Source organism: Nerophis lumbriciformis, linkage group LG23 (assembly GCF_033978685.3).
Source record: "Nerophis lumbriciformis linkage group LG23, RoL_Nlum_v2.1, whole genome shotgun sequence".
In the NCBI taxonomy this organism is placed as follows: domain Eukaryota; kingdom Metazoa; phylum Chordata; class Actinopteri; order Syngnathiformes; family Syngnathidae; genus Nerophis; species Nerophis lumbriciformis.
The window spans coordinates 10,632,536-10,650,143 of record NC_084570.2 but is presented as its reverse complement, the minus strand read 5'-3'; the positions used below and the strand labels follow the sequence as shown (position 1 = coordinate 10,650,143).

At 39.6% G+C, this 17,608-nt stretch overlaps 2 protein-coding genes across 12 annotated transcripts in view; one reads left to right on the top strand and one right to left on the bottom strand.

The window, feature by feature from the left end:
- atp11a (ATPase phospholipid transporting 11A) overlaps window positions 1-7,164 on the bottom strand; it is a 100,971-nt gene extending 93,807 nt beyond the window's left edge. For all 10 annotated transcript variants that reach the window (XR_009817773.2, XR_009817772.1, XM_061985132.1 and 7 more), the window contains exon 1: window positions 6,862-7,164. Coding sequence is in view for 8 of the 10 variants with exons in the window: in XM_061985132.1 (XP_061841116.1) it covers window positions 6,862-6,906 (45 nt within the window). In the remaining 2 variants the exon portion in view is untranslated. The remainder of the gene's footprint in view (window positions 1-6,861) is intronic.
- A 6,406-nt stretch (window positions 7,165-13,570) lies between these two features.
- The window catches only part of tubgcp3 (tubulin gamma complex component 3), a 34,181-nt gene continuing 30,143 nt past the window's right edge, over window positions 13,571-17,608 (top strand). For both annotated transcript variants that reach the window (XM_061985140.2, XM_061985139.1), the window contains exon 1: window positions 13,571-13,772. In XM_061985140.2, the coding sequence (XP_061841124.1) occupies window positions 13,697-13,772 (76 nt within the window). In that variant the 5' untranslated portion in view covers window positions 13,571-13,696. The remainder of the gene's footprint in view (window positions 13,773-17,608) is intronic.

Below are 17,608 nucleotides of genomic sequence, written 5' to 3'. Positions count from 1 at the left end.
ATAGAAGCCTTACGTTAATAGAGCTCTGGAGGGTCAAAGCTGGGACGCAGTACACACCCAGTACACACTTGGTGGAATTTAGGGGTGAGGCGCATCCGTGCCACAATTCTCTGTCGCATTGCACCTTTGTTTTTTTAGCCACTTTTATCGTTTTTATGTATTTTTTTTAACAGTGGTTAACTTCTTTGTATGACAGTCAGCATGCAACATTTGCGTTTCTTACCTATTGGGACATGCTGTTGTGTATTTGGGATCTGCATAAGTCCCGGAAATTTCAAATCAAATCATGGAGGCATTGCAAATATATTTATAAAAAACAATCTTGCCTTTTTTTATACTTCATCTAAACGAGCAGTTTGGAATTTGCTCTGTCATGTGACGTTTGTCCCACCAGTGATGTCAGCGGATTATCCATATACGGCATAAATTCACCCAAAGTGCTTTGCGCGCATACATCTTTGTATTACGACGATGTAGTCTATAAACTCCTTCTTTTTCTCTATCCTCTTGTTGTGGGGCAAACTGGCTCGTACATGCACATGCATCCTCCACTGTTTTCTTTTTTTTTTTTTTTTTTTATAGATCTTTTTAGACAAATAATTGGAACAAGTTGCTAAACATACAACAAATGTGCTGTTTTTTCCCCAAATAGTAAAATTTAAAAATAATTAAAAAAATTTAAAAAAAAGATGTGTAATATTATTATCATTATTATTATTATTATTAATTATAATAATAATAATAATAATAATAATAATAATAATAATAATAATAATAATAAATGAAGTAAGAAACCACGGACAGAAGTCAACATAAAACCAAAGACAGCTGCATTCCTGACTGGCCCTAGAGAGATATAGCAACTCACAAGCACACAAAAGGCTCATCAACCACCCATATTAAAATGGTGATTCAATCAGGGTTAATTTGGACATCAGTTTCTCCTACATATCTCAGAAAAAAACACCCCACAGTTGTTTAAACTTTGCAGAACAACCATTCAATGTCAGCCTAATCTTCCCCAGTGTGACAAAATACAGAGCATCTTTAATCTAGCGGGTGTGGCAAGGAGGCGCTGTTGCCTTGCCTTGCCTTTCTAATACAAAGTAACTTATAGTTCCAACTTATATCTGTCAGTAGACTCGCTATGGAAGCACTAAAAAAAACACCAAAGACGGTGGGGAGAAGACACAGTTGAAGTGGAGCCACGTAAATAAGACCACCCACAAAATGGCGCATCCTGAAGAGACAGTCAGAAAGCGGTTTGAAGATGGTCTGTAAAACATAATCTATGCAAACGTTTTACAAAAGAACCATTCCATGCTATGTAGACCACAAGGAAGTGTTTTAAATGTACAAAAAATATAATATGACACCTTTAAAAGTTCCTGTATGGTTATTAAAGATTATACTTTGCTTAGAAGTTTGACAAAAAACTATAAAAAAAAATTAGTTCAGTAAAAAAATGAATAAAAGCAGCTAAAACAAAGATTTAGTAGAGCTTTGTTGTTTTCTTTGCAAGCTATAACACAAAGCTTGATTTGTTCAGATAGCCTGGCATGCATTGACAAAGTATGTTGGGTTGTTTAAAGCATCTTGAAGCACAACATTCTATAAATGTCTCTGCATGCGACCAATAAAATAGACCACCCCTGCTGTAGACTGTCTACATTCAAAACCTTTCTAAACGGTCTTATTAAAACTCTTGGAGGAGTCGGATAAGATAATGGGAGTATGCGAGCCGGCGGCGTGAATGGACCACAAGTGAGCTCCTTCGTGTCGCTGCGATTACATTCAACTCCCATTCTTCACGGACACGGAGATTACAATGCATATTACACTTGAGAAGCACAGCTTACATAACGTCCTCGGCCCGTCTGAGATAATGAGAGATGGCGGCAACTGGAGAGACGGTGACCCGGCAACTGGGTGGCGAGTGACCAAGGTTATGCAGCATGACCCAAGAGACAAAAAGCGCATCTGCTTTTAAAAAAAAAAGCCAAAAATTATAGCCCGACTTTCATCTCTTTATCCTACCGAGGTGGGTAGCATAGCCAAAAATTGTACTCAAGTAAAAAATACTATTACTTTAGAGCAGTGCTTCTCAATTATTTTCTGTTACGCCCACCGAGGAAAAAGAAAATATTTTGCGCCCCACCACCGCGACTATAAATAGTATAACTTGTTCATAAAATTGTTACAAGTGCACCTCTGCATAACATTGTATCTGTATCAACATTAAAGAAAACAATACCAGTCTTTCTTCAGAGTGAAGCCAAACGCTACATACACTTCATCATATTCTAGTATGGCAAAGAAAAGCATGTTCCCTGAGGTCACTCGCACCCACCACTTGCATCTGTGGGCCCGCCCCACTATTTGAGAAGGACTCCTTTAGAGTAATATGATTCAAGTTAAAAATTAACCCTTAGAAAAATGACCCCATGCGTTGGTATTCTTTAAAAAAAAGGAAAAGTTGCAACACATTCATATTCCAGGTATTCCTCATAAAACATTGTCTGTGACATGAGGCCATTTGCATGTTTTATTTTTTTTCATTAAGTTTGAAAAGTTGCAGTTGTTGTATCACCACCCCACTCTTCCACGAGTGGGATCAAAAGCAGTTCTTATGGAATCTTCTATGAACCTAAATTCTTAGCAACTCTGACTGTCCCACTTACACATCTGATGTCATCTCCCATTGCAAACGTTGCATTTTTTTCTTCACAAAAGTACTTCAATAAAAGTAAAAAGTATGTTGCATTAAAACTATGCTAACAAATACAATTGATCCAAAAAGTTCCTTAAGAAAACATAACAGACGGGGTTTCTGCAAGTACTCAGCAAACATAATGTAAAAGGCATACAAAAAATATTACATTATGTAATATTTTTTGTATGCCTTTTTAATGCAACTTAAAGCAAATTTAATGCCCATGTCCTACTGCAGATAAATATATATATATATATATATATATATACACACATACATACATACATACATACATACATACATACATACATACATACATACATACATACATACATACATACATACATACATATATATATATATATATATATATATATATATATATATATATATATAGTCAAAAGCTTACAACTTTCTGTACAGACAACATTATAAGCATTAGACAATGATAATCTTGAATAGCTGAAAAGTTTACATTAACTGGTACCCTCTAGTGCAGTGGTTCTCAACCTTTTTCCAGTGATGTACCCCCCTGTGAACATTTTTTTAATTCAAGTACCCCCTAATCAGAGCAAAGCATTTTTGGTTGAAAAAAAAGAGATAAAGAAGTAAAATACAGCACTATGTCATCAGTTTCTGATTTATTAAATTGTATAACAGTGCAAAAATATTGCTCATTTGTAGTAGTCTTTCTTGAACTATTTGGAAAAAAAGATATAAAAATAACTAAAAACTTGTTGAAAAATAAACAAGTGATTCAATTATAAATATGTCCACAAAAAATCTAGCTGTCAACACTGAATATTGCATTGTTGCATTGTAATGAATGGAATAACCTACTTGATTTGATGTTCAGTTTATGAACTTAAATTCATATTTTCTTGAAGTATTATTCAATAAATATATTTATAAAAGGATTTTTGAATTGTTGCTATTTTTAGAATATTTAAAAAAAATCTCACGTACCCCTTGGCATACCTTCAAGTACCCCCAGGGGTACGCGTACCCCCATTTGAGAACCACTGCTCTAGTGAATTACAATTGGCTCACAAGATGGTTTAGTCTGAGAATGTATCTTATTTATTTATTTGTCTGTAGTGGTAGCAGCCGCTGCTGCCAGTCATGGTGGCGTCATGGTAACAGCAGAAGTTGCTTTGCTGGTCACGCCAAAGAAATTTGCCACCGTTAACTGCTGCCTACCTTTAATCGCCCACTTGTGATTAGCTAATTGCACCGCATTAAATTTTTTCAATGCCTTTGGACATCAAATTGTTTTATTTTTCATGCCATTTAAGGCCTCCAACTTTCACCAAAACCATTTAATTACTTTTCATGCTTTTTAATGACCTGCAGAAACCCTGACAAAGTAAATGTAGTGCATTACTAGTAACCAACTCTGCTATCCTACGACTGTTGCTACTGCTGGCCAAAAAAAAGACTTAAGTGTTCCGTTTTCTCCCAGATGCGGTTAGGGACATATTCGTCCATTATAATGCTGTCTCCCGTGTATTGACGGATATTTCATGAAAGCAACGTATTGACAAACAGATAAATGTTCCCAACCCTAATCTTAAATATTCAGCAGTCCGCTGTGCATGCAGGTTTGCGTTGCGCTGGCAACACAATCAATTTAGCCCAAACCCATTTGTCTTAAGCCGTTATCCAGATCAATTACACAAGCAGACCTCATCAGCATCCCACATCCTATCAGTCACCGGCTTGTCTCAACTCGCTTCTTACTACGCAACTCCATTTCTGCTCCCATGCAGCAGGGATTTCAGTTTATTGGCCATTAGCAACAGTTGGGAGGCCGGATCTAAGCCTCAGATGAGCAAGGAGCTCTCGGACGCTCATGTGTGCGGCGCTCGTCTCACTCAACACATTAGTGTGGAGCCTAATGCAAGAGCCATACAGAGCTGGTGGCTCCACTGCAGCCCATCGATTTGACTAGCAGGGAGAAAAAGGAAAAAAAAAAAACTGGATTACATAATTCATGTGAATGATCCTTTGGAAGTCCAGCTCAAATGGGAGATGTCGCATATTATATTAGATTGGATGACAGAAACTCCACTGGAAATACGTGACTTCCACATCAGCACAGGCATACTGATAATAAGTTCCATTAAAGTGGATTTACTCCCAGTTTCTGATACTTGACTTGTGACTTATTTATTATTAATGAGTGTTTAGTATTTTGTTTCATAAGGTTATGGATAAAAAAACCTAGGCACTATCATCACTGTGCCATTCTAAAAAAACAATACAGTATTTTAAACTGGGACAGTCTTCACGCATTTGCAGACTTAAAACTGACCTATAAAGTACTGCATGAGTTGGCTCCAGAGTTCATCAGTCAAAGAAACAGCCGTGAGCGTGTCACTCGAGGCTCTGTCGGAGGTGACTGTTATATTCCTCTGCGCAGGAGGCACTTTCAGTAAGTCGGCCTGGTCAGTAAGGAGCACAAATGTGTGGAACTCAGTACTTAAGGAGGTTAAACTGGTCACAACTTACAAGGCCTTCACAAAAAAAAATTGCAAATATGGCTTATCAACGCCTACAGCTGCCAGCACTAAAAGATGAGCCTGTTTTGATGCCAAGATAAATGTTATGTTGTATTTTTTTTATTTATTATCATATTGTATATGTATTGTACAGAGCCCCTATAGCAGACCTAGGCAAATTAAGGCCCGGGGGCTGAAAAGCTTTTCAATCTGGCCCGCCGGATATTCACAAATAATTTTTTTAGATTTTTAAGATGGAAACTGTAGCTGCCATTATGATGTGCAGTGATGTTTTCAAATGACCGTAAGTCTTGAACTATACAAAGTATTTCAATGGTTGGAATCTGCGCTTTTGCATGATGTACTAGTTACTATGGTAATCTACGTCACAGCAGCTCAGACCAGGCACCAAGCAGTGTGGGTGAGGAGTGTTTCCACAGAGTGTTTCCAGAGCAGCCAGCCTGAAATGCGGGTGTCAGGGACAGACGCGGAAGGAGATTTTTACAACAAAGTTCTAAAGCTTAGTGATATATCAGATATATCAGATAGTAGGTGGTTTTTTTTACCCTTGGCGATCATATTTTGCTGTGTTTGTATATGTGGATGGAGAGCGGGTGTGACGTTCAAATGTTGTCAATATTCAGTGTTTTATCGTTCGTAGTTAATTTTGTAAATCTCACATCCTTTATTTGCATGTACATTCTGGGTGTCTCATTTCTTTTCTTTTCTCCTCTGTTCCCCCCTATCCCTTGTGGAAGGGGAGACACACAGATCCGGTGGCCATGGATGGGGTGCTGGCTGTCCGGGGTCGGGACCCGGGGTGAACCGCTCGCCTGTATATCGGTTGGGAACATCTCTGCGCTGCTGACCCGTCTCCGCTCGGGATGGTTTCCTGCTGACCCCACTGTGGACTGGACTCTTACTGTTATGCTGGATCCACTATGGACTGGACTCTCACAATATTATGTTAGACCCACTCGACATCCATTGCATTCGGTCTCCCTAGAGGGGGGGGGTTACCCACATATGCGGTCCTCTCCAAGGTTTCTCATAGTCATTCACATCGACGTCCCACTGGGGTGAGTTTTTCCTTGCCCTTATGTGGGCTATACCGAGGATGTCGTTGTGGCTTGTGCAGCCCTTTGAGACACTTGTGATTTAGGGCTATATAAATAAACATTGATTGATTGATTGATTGATTCAGTTAAAAAATGTGAAATTACATTCCGTTTTTAAGGCGGTCTGTCATAACGTTTTTAGCATTCAATCAGGCATTATTGTTAGGTTTTGTATTAGTATTCCTAAAAATAATACCGGCCCCCATGCAGACACTTTTTTTTCCCTCTAAATTTGGCCCCCCGAGTCAAAATATTTGCCCAGGCCTGCTCTACACACTCCTAAGTGACTTCTCAACAATAGATGAAAAGGATTTTACTTCCGGTTATAGTCAAATACAAAAATGTATTCAACCAATAGGGAAAGAGTTTGCTGATAAGTCGGTGAGAAGGTGCCACTTCCTCTCTCGTGAGTGAAACTTAATCCGGATAAGTGGTGGAAAAGATGTAAAACCCCGCTCTGGTCTGTATTGTGTCCAAGTGTGTGCGAGGGGAAACAAACAAGGACGACGCTGTTTATACAAAAACTTACATATCTGCTGATGAGGGTCCGGAGAGTGCTGACATCCATCCCCATCCTGTGTCCGAACACCGCGGCTTCTCCGCGGCTCGCACTCTCCCACCAAAGGCGCTAGCTTGTTCTTAATTCTCTTCCTCGATCCATGACTCTTTTTTTTTGTTTTCCTTTCCCCCTCTCTTCGTGCTGGGTCGAAACAAAGCAACCCCGAGTTCACCTGGAAGGAGCTAGAAAGGCAAAGGGAAGTTGAAGTAGTTTCCTGGCAAAGCAGGGAGTAATGTCCGCCTCTCCGTCCCCCGCTTGGACTTTTATAATCTTCTCGCCTCGCGCGCACCGCGGTTGGGCTTCGCTCAGGTGATGTTGGCGCATGCGCACTCGATTGCTGTCAGTCGGGTTGGGCGATAAGTGACGACATGGATAGCATTGCCGATACCAACACTGAGTCTGATACCTTTTAAACTTGAAAATGATCAAAATGATCGAATTCCCCTCCCTGATTTGGCCTGTTGATCAATTCATGACCATATGCAAATCTAACAAACATCCAAGGCAATAAATGATTACATATCAACAAACACATTTCAAATATATAAATGCAATAATATAACCATCCATCCATCCATTTTGTCAATGTAAATATTTTACCAAAATTATAACATTATTTTCTTATGTGTTTCATTACATATACGTGTTTGAGCAAAATAAAGTCAATAGAACAAAATAACTATATAAAAGCAAAACATAATAGTAATTATTATTTCAATAATTAAATATAAAATATTTATATATGTATATAATATATATATATATATATATATATATATATATATATATATATATATATATATATATACCGGTACACACATATATATATATATATATATATATATATATATATATATATATATATATATATATATATATATATATATATTTATATATATATATATATATATATATATATATATATATATATATATATATATATATATATATATATATATATATATATATATGTCTTAATAAGGTTATCCAAAAAATAGTGCTCGATACCGTAGTAGAGCGCTTTTGATGATATCGCTGCTCCTTGGCCAAGGAGCAGCGAGAATACCAAGAAGCGCATATGCCAAATTTTCAAAGAGAACGGCCTACGGATCACGATTGAAGCCAACAAGCAAACCGTCAACTTTCTTGACGTCACTTTCAACCTGAGAAATAACAGCTACCAACCATTCACGAAACCCAACACAACACTCCAATACGTGCACCATGACAGCAACCATCCACCCACCACCACGAAAAGAATACCTACCGGAATCAATAAAAGGCTATCGATGCTGTCATCTAGCAAAGCTGAATTTGACCAAGCAACCCCCTCGTACCAAAAAGCCCTTGATGAAAGCGGATACAATTTCACCCTCACCTATGAACCCACGCCAGGAAACCAGCCAAAAAAGAACAGAAAACGGAACGACATCATCTGGTACAACCCCCCATACAGCAAAAACGTCTCAACGAACATTGGACACAAATTCCTCAACCTGATTGACAAACACTTTCCCAAAGACAACATCCTAAGAAAAGTATTCAACAAGAACAACATCAAATTGAGCTACAGCTGCATGAACAATATACGACAAATCATCTCAAACCACAACAAAACAATTGCAAATGAGCCGTCGGCCCCCAGTCAGAACGACTCCAAAACCAACAAAGCATGTAACTGTCGAAAGAAACCTGATTGCCCCCTCAACGGGGGATGCTTACAAACATCAGTTGTCTACCAATCTAAGGTAATACGCAAGGACATTAACACATCCGACACATATGTAGGATTAACCGAGGGTGAATTCAAAACCAGATGGAACAACCACAAGGCTTCTTTCAGGAACAAAAACCTGCGAAATACCACAGAACTCAGCAAACACATTTGGGACCTCAAAGACAATAATGTTGAATATTCAATAACATGGCAAATTCTTGCATCCAGCACACCTTACAATAGTGGTAATAAAAGATGCAACCTATGCTTGAAAGAGAAACTGTTTATTATCTACCGTCCAGACCTGTCATCCCTCAACAAGCGCAGCAAAATTGTAACAACATGCCGCCATAGACGGAAACACCTCCTAGGTAACACATGAACCAATCACCACGCCCCTAGGCCAGCCTGTACCCACCCACTCTGTGCCCTATATAAACCATGGTATGCGAATGCTCCCATTAAAATCTCCTGACGATTGAGGGTACCCCCCCTCATGAAACAGGCCTGTAGAGATGAAATAGTCTTGTGATTTTTTTTCCCCACACATACATATATATATATATATATATATATACAAACCCCGTTCCCATATGAGCTCGCCTGTGCATCGGCTGGGAACATCTCTGCGCTGCTGACCCGTCTCCGCTCGGGATGGTCTCCTGCTGGCCCCACTATGGACTGGACTCTTACTATTATGTTGGATCCACTATGGACTGGACTCTCACAATATTATGTCAGATCCACTCGACATCCATTGCATTCGGTCTCCCCTAGAGGGGGGGGGGGGTTACCCACATATGCGGTCCTCTCCAAGGTTTCTCATAGTCATTCACATCGACCTACCACTGGGGTGAGTTTTTCCTTGCCCTTATGTGGGCTTTGTACCGAGGATGTCGTTGTGGCTTGTGCAGCCCTTTGAGACACTTGTGATTTACGGCTATATAAATAAACATTGATTGATTGATTGATTGATTGATGAGTTGGGAAATTGTGTCTCATAAACTCTTAAAATCCTTTTCAACCCATATTCAATTGAATGCACTACAAAGACAAGATATTTGATGTTCAAACTCACTTTATTTTTTTTTGCAAATAATAATTTCATGGCTGCAACACGTGCCAAAGTAGTTGGGAAAGGGCATGTTCACCACTGTGTTACATGGCCTTTCCTTTTAACAACACTCAGTAAACCTTTGGGAACTGAGGAGACACATTTTTTAAGCTTCTCAGGTGGAATTCTTTCCCATTCTTGCTTGATGTACAGCTTAAGTTGTTCAACAGTCTGGGGGTCTCCGTTGTAGTATTTTAGGCTTCATAATGCGCCACACATTTTCAATGGGAGACAGGTCTGGACTACAGGCAGGCCAGTCTAATACCCGCACTCTTTTACTATGAAGATACGTTGATGTAACACGTGGCTTGGCATTGTCTTGCTGAAATAAGCAGGGGCGTCCATGGTAACGTTGCTTGGATGGCTCCAAAACCTGTATGTACCTTTCAGCATTAATGGCGCCTTCACAGATGTGTAAGTTACCCATGTCTTGGGCACTAATACACCCCCATACCATCACAGATGCTGGCTTTTCAACTTTGCGCATATAACATTCCGGATGGCTCTTTTCCTCTTTGGTCCGGAGGACACAACGTCCACAGTTTCCAAAAACAATTTGAAATTTGGACTCGTCAGACCACAGAACACTTTTCCACTTTGTATCAGTCCATCTTAGATGAGCTCAGGCCCAGCGAAGCCGACGGCGTTTCTGGGTGTTGTTGATAAACGGTTTTTGCCTTGCATAGGAGTGTTTTAACTTGCACTTACAGATGTAGCGACCAACTGTAGTTGCTGACAGTGGGTTTCTGAAGTGTTCCTGAGCCCATGTGGTGATATCCTTTACACACTGATGTCGCTTGTTGATGCAGTACAGCCTGAGGGATCGAAGGTCACGGGCTTAGCTGCTTACGTGCAGTGATTTCTCCAGATTCTCTGTTACCCTTTGATGATATTACGGACCGTAGATGGTGAAATCCCTAAATTCCTTGCAATAGCTGGTTGAGAAAGGTTTTTCTTAAACTGTTCAACAATTTGCTCAGGCATTTGTTGACAAAGTGGTGACCCTCGCCCCATCCTTGTTTGTGAATGACTGAGCATTTCATGGAATCTACTTTTCTACCCAATCATGGCACCCACCTGTTCCCAATGTGCCTGTTCACCTGTGGGATGTTCCAAATAAGTGTTTGATGAGCATTCCTCAACTTTATCAGTATTTATTGCCACATTTCCCAACTTCTTTGTCACGTGTTGCTGGCATCAAGTTCTAAAGTTAATGATTATTTTCAAAAAAAAATATGTTTATCAGGGGACAGCGTGGCGAAGTTGGTAGAGTGGCCGTGCGAGCAATCGGAGGGTTGCTGGTTACTGGGGTTCAATCCCCACCTTCTACCATCCTAGTCACGTCCGTTGTGTCCTTGGGCAAGACACTTCACCATTGCTCCTGATGGCTGCTGGTTAGCGCCTTGCATGGCAGCTCCCGCCATCAGTGTGTGAATGTGTGCGTGAATGGGTGAATGTGGAAATACTGTCAAAGCGCTTTGAGTACCTTGAAGGTAGAAAAGCGCTATACAAGCATAACCCATTTATTTATTTATTATCATTTACTATGCAAAGCGAAAGCCATTTATCAACAACATCCAGAAACGCCGCCGGCTTCTCTGGGCCCGAGATCATCTAAGATGGACTCATGCAAAGTGGAAAAGTGTTCTGTGGTCTGACGAGTCCACAGTTCAAATTGTTTTTGGAAATATTCGACATCGTGTCATGCGGACCAAAGGCGAAGCGAACCATCCAGACTGTTATCGACGCAAAATTCAAAAGCCAGCATCTGTGATGGTATGGGGGTGCATTAGTGCCCAAAGCATGGGTGACTTACACATCTGTGAAAGGACCATTAATGCTGAAAGGTACATACAGGTTTTGGAACAACATATGCTGCCATCTAAGCGCTGTCTTTTTCATGGACGCCCCTGCTTATTTCAGCAAGACAATGCCAAGCCACATTCAGCACGTGTTACAACAGCGTGGCTTCGTAAAAAAAAAAGTGCGGGTACTTTCCTGGCCCGCCTACAGTACAGACCTGTCTCCCATCGAAAATGTGTGGCGCATTATGAAGCGTAAAATACGACAGCGGAGACCCCGGACTGTTGAGCGACTGAAGCTCTACATAAAACAAGAATGGGAAAGAATTCCACTTTCAAAGCTTCAACAATTAGTTTCCTCAGTTCCCAATCGTTTATTGAGTGTTGTTAAAATAAAAGGCCATGTAACACAGTGGTGAACATGCCCTTACCCAACTACTTTGGCACGTGTTGCAGCCATGAAATTCTAAGTTAATTATTATTTGCAAAAAAAAAAAAAAAGTTTATGAGTTTGAACATCAAATATCTTGTCTTTGTAGTGCATTCAATTGAATATGGGTTGAAAAGTATTTTCAAATCATTGTATTCCGTTTATATTTACATCTAACACAATTTCCCAACTCATATGGAAACGGGGTTTGTATTATATTTGATTATAATATTAATAATGTTCATTTAACTAAAATGTTTCTGCTTTTTTGCCCCCAAATGCCCTTCTGTGGCCGACGTATTTCTCAATTCTGAATGTAACAATATAACAATACATGTAACAATCTCAACAATGTAACTATATGAAGAACACAAACAAAAACACTCGGAGATGATTGTAAAAAAAAACAGAAGAGAACTGACTATCGCGTTCATTATTAAACCGATACTGGTAGTACTGCAGTTAGTATCCATGCGGTCGATGTCGGGATCGACCCGCTCACCCTCTGCTGTCAGTGAGGAATACAAATGCCAGCCATCCATCCATTCATCCATTTTCTAACGCTTGTCCCTCTCGGGGTCACGGGGGTGCTGGAGCCTATCCCAGCTGCATTCTGGACAAGTCGCCACCTCATCGCAGGGCCAACACAGAAAGACAGACAACATCATGTTGTATACTTGCATGTTCGAAATAAATAAACTCAAACAAACAAACAAACAAACATTCACACTCACATTCACACACTAGGGTCAATTTAGTGTTGCCAATCAACCTAACCGCAGATGCATCTCTTTGGGTGTGGGAGGATGCCGAAGTACCCGGTGAGAACAGCATCAAGGGTTGGAATTGGGGGTTAAATCACCAAAATGATTCCCGAGCATGACCACCGCTGCTGCTCACTACTCCCCTCACCTCCCAGGGGGTGGAACAAAATGCAAACTCCACACAGAAAGACCCCGAAAGGATTTACTAATGGGGAAAAAATAACATCAATAATATTCAAATAATTATCTATTAAATATTATAATATTATATTGTCACTTTAAAACATTTGTAACACGTTATTCTACATACTGTATACTATGGCTTTGGAACATATATTTTGACTGACTGAAGCAGTATTTTGACATCTGTCCATCTATCTATGGAAGAAAACAAAAATAAAGACTGCAACATTGTTATCATCATCACAGTACAATTGAGTACAGGTCAATTGCCACGGTGCAGGGATAGGAACAAATCTGCGCAATGACATTGTTTCGAGAAGGAACTGTTTTCCCTCGTTTGTCCGTCTTGCGCTTCCTGGAGACGCTTTTCGGCGGGTTTTGTTGAACAGTAACGTGAAGTTCTTTTTAACATCTACACAAGAACCCGGTTGTTATTTTCAGTATAAAAGCTGTACCTAAACGTTGCAAGCGTTATTGTGACGATTGAACTCATTTGTTAATATCCTGAATTTTCATATTTATCTTTGTTTTTAGTGTCTCATAATTGTCACAGTTTAAATGACACGATACAACTTTTGCTGGAGAAAAATATCCACAGGCTTTTACTTTGAAGAATATTTTTCACCGGCTTAGGTTGCTTTTCCTCTCTGACGCCCCCTTAAACTTAACTTGTCAAAATGGCGTTGCTCGTACTGGTTGATTGGAAGTAACTGTTTCTCTCTTAAAATACTGTGATGTTTATTTCGATATGCCTGTTTAGATATTACACCGCGCGGAACTCTAATCACGGATAGTATGGCGACTCTGGATCAGAAATCACCCAATGTGCTTCTCCAGAGCCTCTGCTGCAGAATCACGGGGAAAAGCGAAGGTACATTAGCATAACTCTGAATGAGAATATTATTCATATGCATTCTTCTAAAGCAGCGTCACCTGTGTTCTAACTGTATTTAAAGGTATGGTTTGAATGTTTGTCAACATGCTTCCCATTCGGCTTATTGTTTTCACGCCAGACTGCGCACATTTGGACTGTATTTGAGACTACATAGGTTGGTGTGCTTCTTGACAGGATGTGCAGAGCAGCGTTGCAGTATTACTAAAACTAGCATTAAATTACTTGCCTCCGTTTCTGCAAGTGCACATAAACCATCAGGACTATTAACCACTAAATGCTTCATATTTTGCACGTTTTTTTTTTTTTTTTACTAGAGAGGCTGCACGTGTTGTCTGCAGACGTCAATGCAGTCTAATAATCACCATTTACTCTGGCATGATTGCTGTGTACCCAAGCTTTTGCAACATATATATTTTCAAGGATTACTTAAAGTGGAGAAAAAAAGCCATAAACAAAGATTAAATAAAGCAAAAACTGTTGTTTCAAACCTGCTGAAAGTCCACAGTGTCACCTGGGGGACACAATTAGTCAAGAAAACAAAAAATAAATTGTAAAATTTGAATTAAAGAATAAACATGTCTAATAACTGCTCAGTGGCCTTGTGGTTAGAGTGTCCGCCCTGCGATCGGTAGGTTGTGAGTTCAAACCCCGGCCGAGTTGTACCAAAGACTATAAAAATGGGACTCATTACCTCCCTGCTTGGCACTCATTATCAACGGTTGGAATTGGGGGTTAAATCACCAAAAATTATTCCCGGGCGTGGCCACTGCTGCAGCTCACTGCTCCCCTCACCTCCCAGGGGGTGGAACAAGGGGATGGGTCAAATGCAGAGGACAAATTTCACCACACCTACTGTGTGTGTGACAATCATTGGTACTTTAACTTTTAACTTAACATAGATGTTAAAATCATATGTAAACGGTGGACGTTTATCCATGAAAATATGGAGAAGCTGCTCATGGTGTTTGATGGAGAAGCAGCTCGAAGTCAATACTGTAAAAATCCGCTCTCCAATGTAAATGTTACCTCCTGTAGTTGTTTGTATTCAATTCTATCATACTGTTTTCAAACAATATTTCTTATTCAAATGTTTGTTTTTCTTTTTAGAAGTGATGTTAAATGTTGAAATTGTCCTGTCTTGAGGGGCCAAGCACCAATTAAATTGATTTTAATTCATCTGAGTGGGCAACCCTGTTTTGCAATACCATTTTTTGAGATTAGAACTGCGTCGCACAACCAATTAAAGAAGTATTTGTGAGAGCATATTAAAGGTTTTGTAAAGGGTGCACTTAGACTATGTTTAAAACTGATGAAGTATCATTTTTTACATTTTCCAACTTAACGTAACAACTGTTGTTTCAAACCTGCTGAAAGTCCACAGTGTCACCTGGGGGACACAATTAGTCAAGAAAACACAAAATAAATTGTAAAATTTGAATTAAAGAATACACATGTCTAATAACCGCTCAGTGACCTTGTGGTTAGAGTGTCCGCCCTGCGATCGGTAGGTCGTGAGTTCAAACCCCGGCCGAGTTGTACCAAAAACTATAAAAATGGGACCCATTACCTCCCTGCTTGGCACTCATTTTCAACGGTTGGAATTGGGGGTTAAATCACCAAAAAATTATTCCCGGGCGTGGCCACCGCTGCTGCTCACTGCTCCCCTCACCTCCCAGGGGGTGGAACAAGGGGATGGGTCAAATGCAGAGGACAAATTTCACCACACCTACTGTGTGTGTACTTTAACTTTTAACTTAACATAGATGTTAAAATCATATGTAAACGGTGGACGTTTATCCATGAAAATATGGAGAAGCTGCTCATGGTGTTTGATGGAGAAGCAGCTCGAAGTCAATACTGTAAAAATCCGCTCTCCAATGTAAATGTTACCTCCTGTAGTTGTTTGTATTCAATTCTATCATACTGTTTTCAAACAATATTTCTTATTCAAATGTTTGTTTTTCTTTTTAGAAGTGATGTTAAATGTTGAAATTGTCCTGTCTTGAGGGGCCAAGCACCAATTAAATTGATTTTAATTCATCTGAGTGGGCAACCCTGTTTTGCAATACCATTTTTTGAGATTAGAACTGCGTCGCACAACCAATTAAAGAAGTATTTGTGAGAGCATATTAAAGGTTTTGTAAAGGGTGCACTTAGACTACCGGTATGTTTAAAACTGCTGAAGTATCATTTTTTACATTTTCCAACTTAACGTAACAACTGTTGTTTCAAACCTGCTGAAAGTCCACAGTGTCACCTGGGGGACACAATTAGTCAAGAAAACACAAAATAAATTGTAAAATTTGAATTAAAGAATACACATGTCTAATAACCGCTCAGTGACCTTGTGGTTAGAGTGTCCGCCCTGCGATCGGTAGGTCGTGAGTTGTACCAAAAACTATAAAAATGGGACCCATTACCTCCCTGCTTGGCACTCATTATCAACGGTTGGAATTGGGGGTTAAATCACCAAAAATTATTCCCGGGCGTGGCCACTGCTGCAGCTCACTGCTCCCCTCACCTCCCAGGGGGTGGAACAAGGGGATGGGTCAAATGCAGAGGACAAATTTCACCACACCTACTGTGTGTGTACTTTAACTTTTAACTTAACATAGATGTTAAAATCATATGTAAACGGTGGACGTTTATCCATGAAAATATGGACAAGCTGCTCATGGTGTTTGATGGAGAAGCAGCTCGAAGTCAATACTGTAAAAATCCGCTCTCCAATGTAAATGTTACCTCTTGTAGTTGTTTGTATTCAATTCTATCATACTGTTTTCAAACAATATTTCTTATTCAAATGTTTGTTTTTCTTTTTAGAAGTGATGTTAAATGTTGAAATTGTCCTGTCTTGAGGGGCCAAGCACCAATTAAATTGATTTTAATTCATCTGAGTGGGCAACCCTGTTTTGCAATACCATTTTTTGAGATTAGAACTGCGTCGCACAACCAATTAAAGAAGTATTTGTGAGAGCATATTAAAGGTTTTGTAAAGGGTGCACTTAGACTACCGGTATGTTTAAAACTGCTGAAGTATCATTTTTTACATTTTCCAACTTAACGTAACAACTGTTGTTTCAAACCTGCTGAAAGTCCACAGTGTCACCTGGGGGACACAATTAGTCAAGAAAACACAAAATAAATTGTAAAATTTGAATTAAAGAATACACATGTCTAATAACCGCTCAGTGACCTTGTGGTTAGAGTGTCCGCCCTGCGATCGGTAGGTCGTGAGTTCAAACTCCGGCCGAGTTGTACCAAAAACTATAAAAATGGGACCCATTACCTCCCTGCTCGGCACTCATTATCAACGGTTGGAATTGGAGGTTAAATCACCAAAAATTATTCCCGGGCGTGGCCACCGCTGCTGCTCACTGCTCCCCTCACCTCCCAGGGGGTGGAACAAGGGGATGGGTCAAATGCAGAGGACAAATTTCACCACACCTACTGTGTGTGTACTTTAACTTTTAACTTAACATAGATGTTAAAATCATATGTAAACGGTGGACGTTTATCCATGAAAATATGGACAAGCTGCTCATGGTGTTTGATGGAGAAGCAGCTCGAAGTCAATACTGTAAAAATCCGCTCTCCAATGTAAATGTTACCTCCTGTAGTTGTTTGTATTCAATTCTATCATACTGTTTTCAAACAATATTTCTTATTCAAATGTTTGTTTTTCTTTTTAGAAGTGATGTTAAATGTTGAAATTGTCCTGTCTTGAGTGACCAAGCACCAATTAAATTAAATTGTAATTAATCTGAATGGGCAATACCATTTTTTGAGATTAAAACTGCGTCGCACAACCA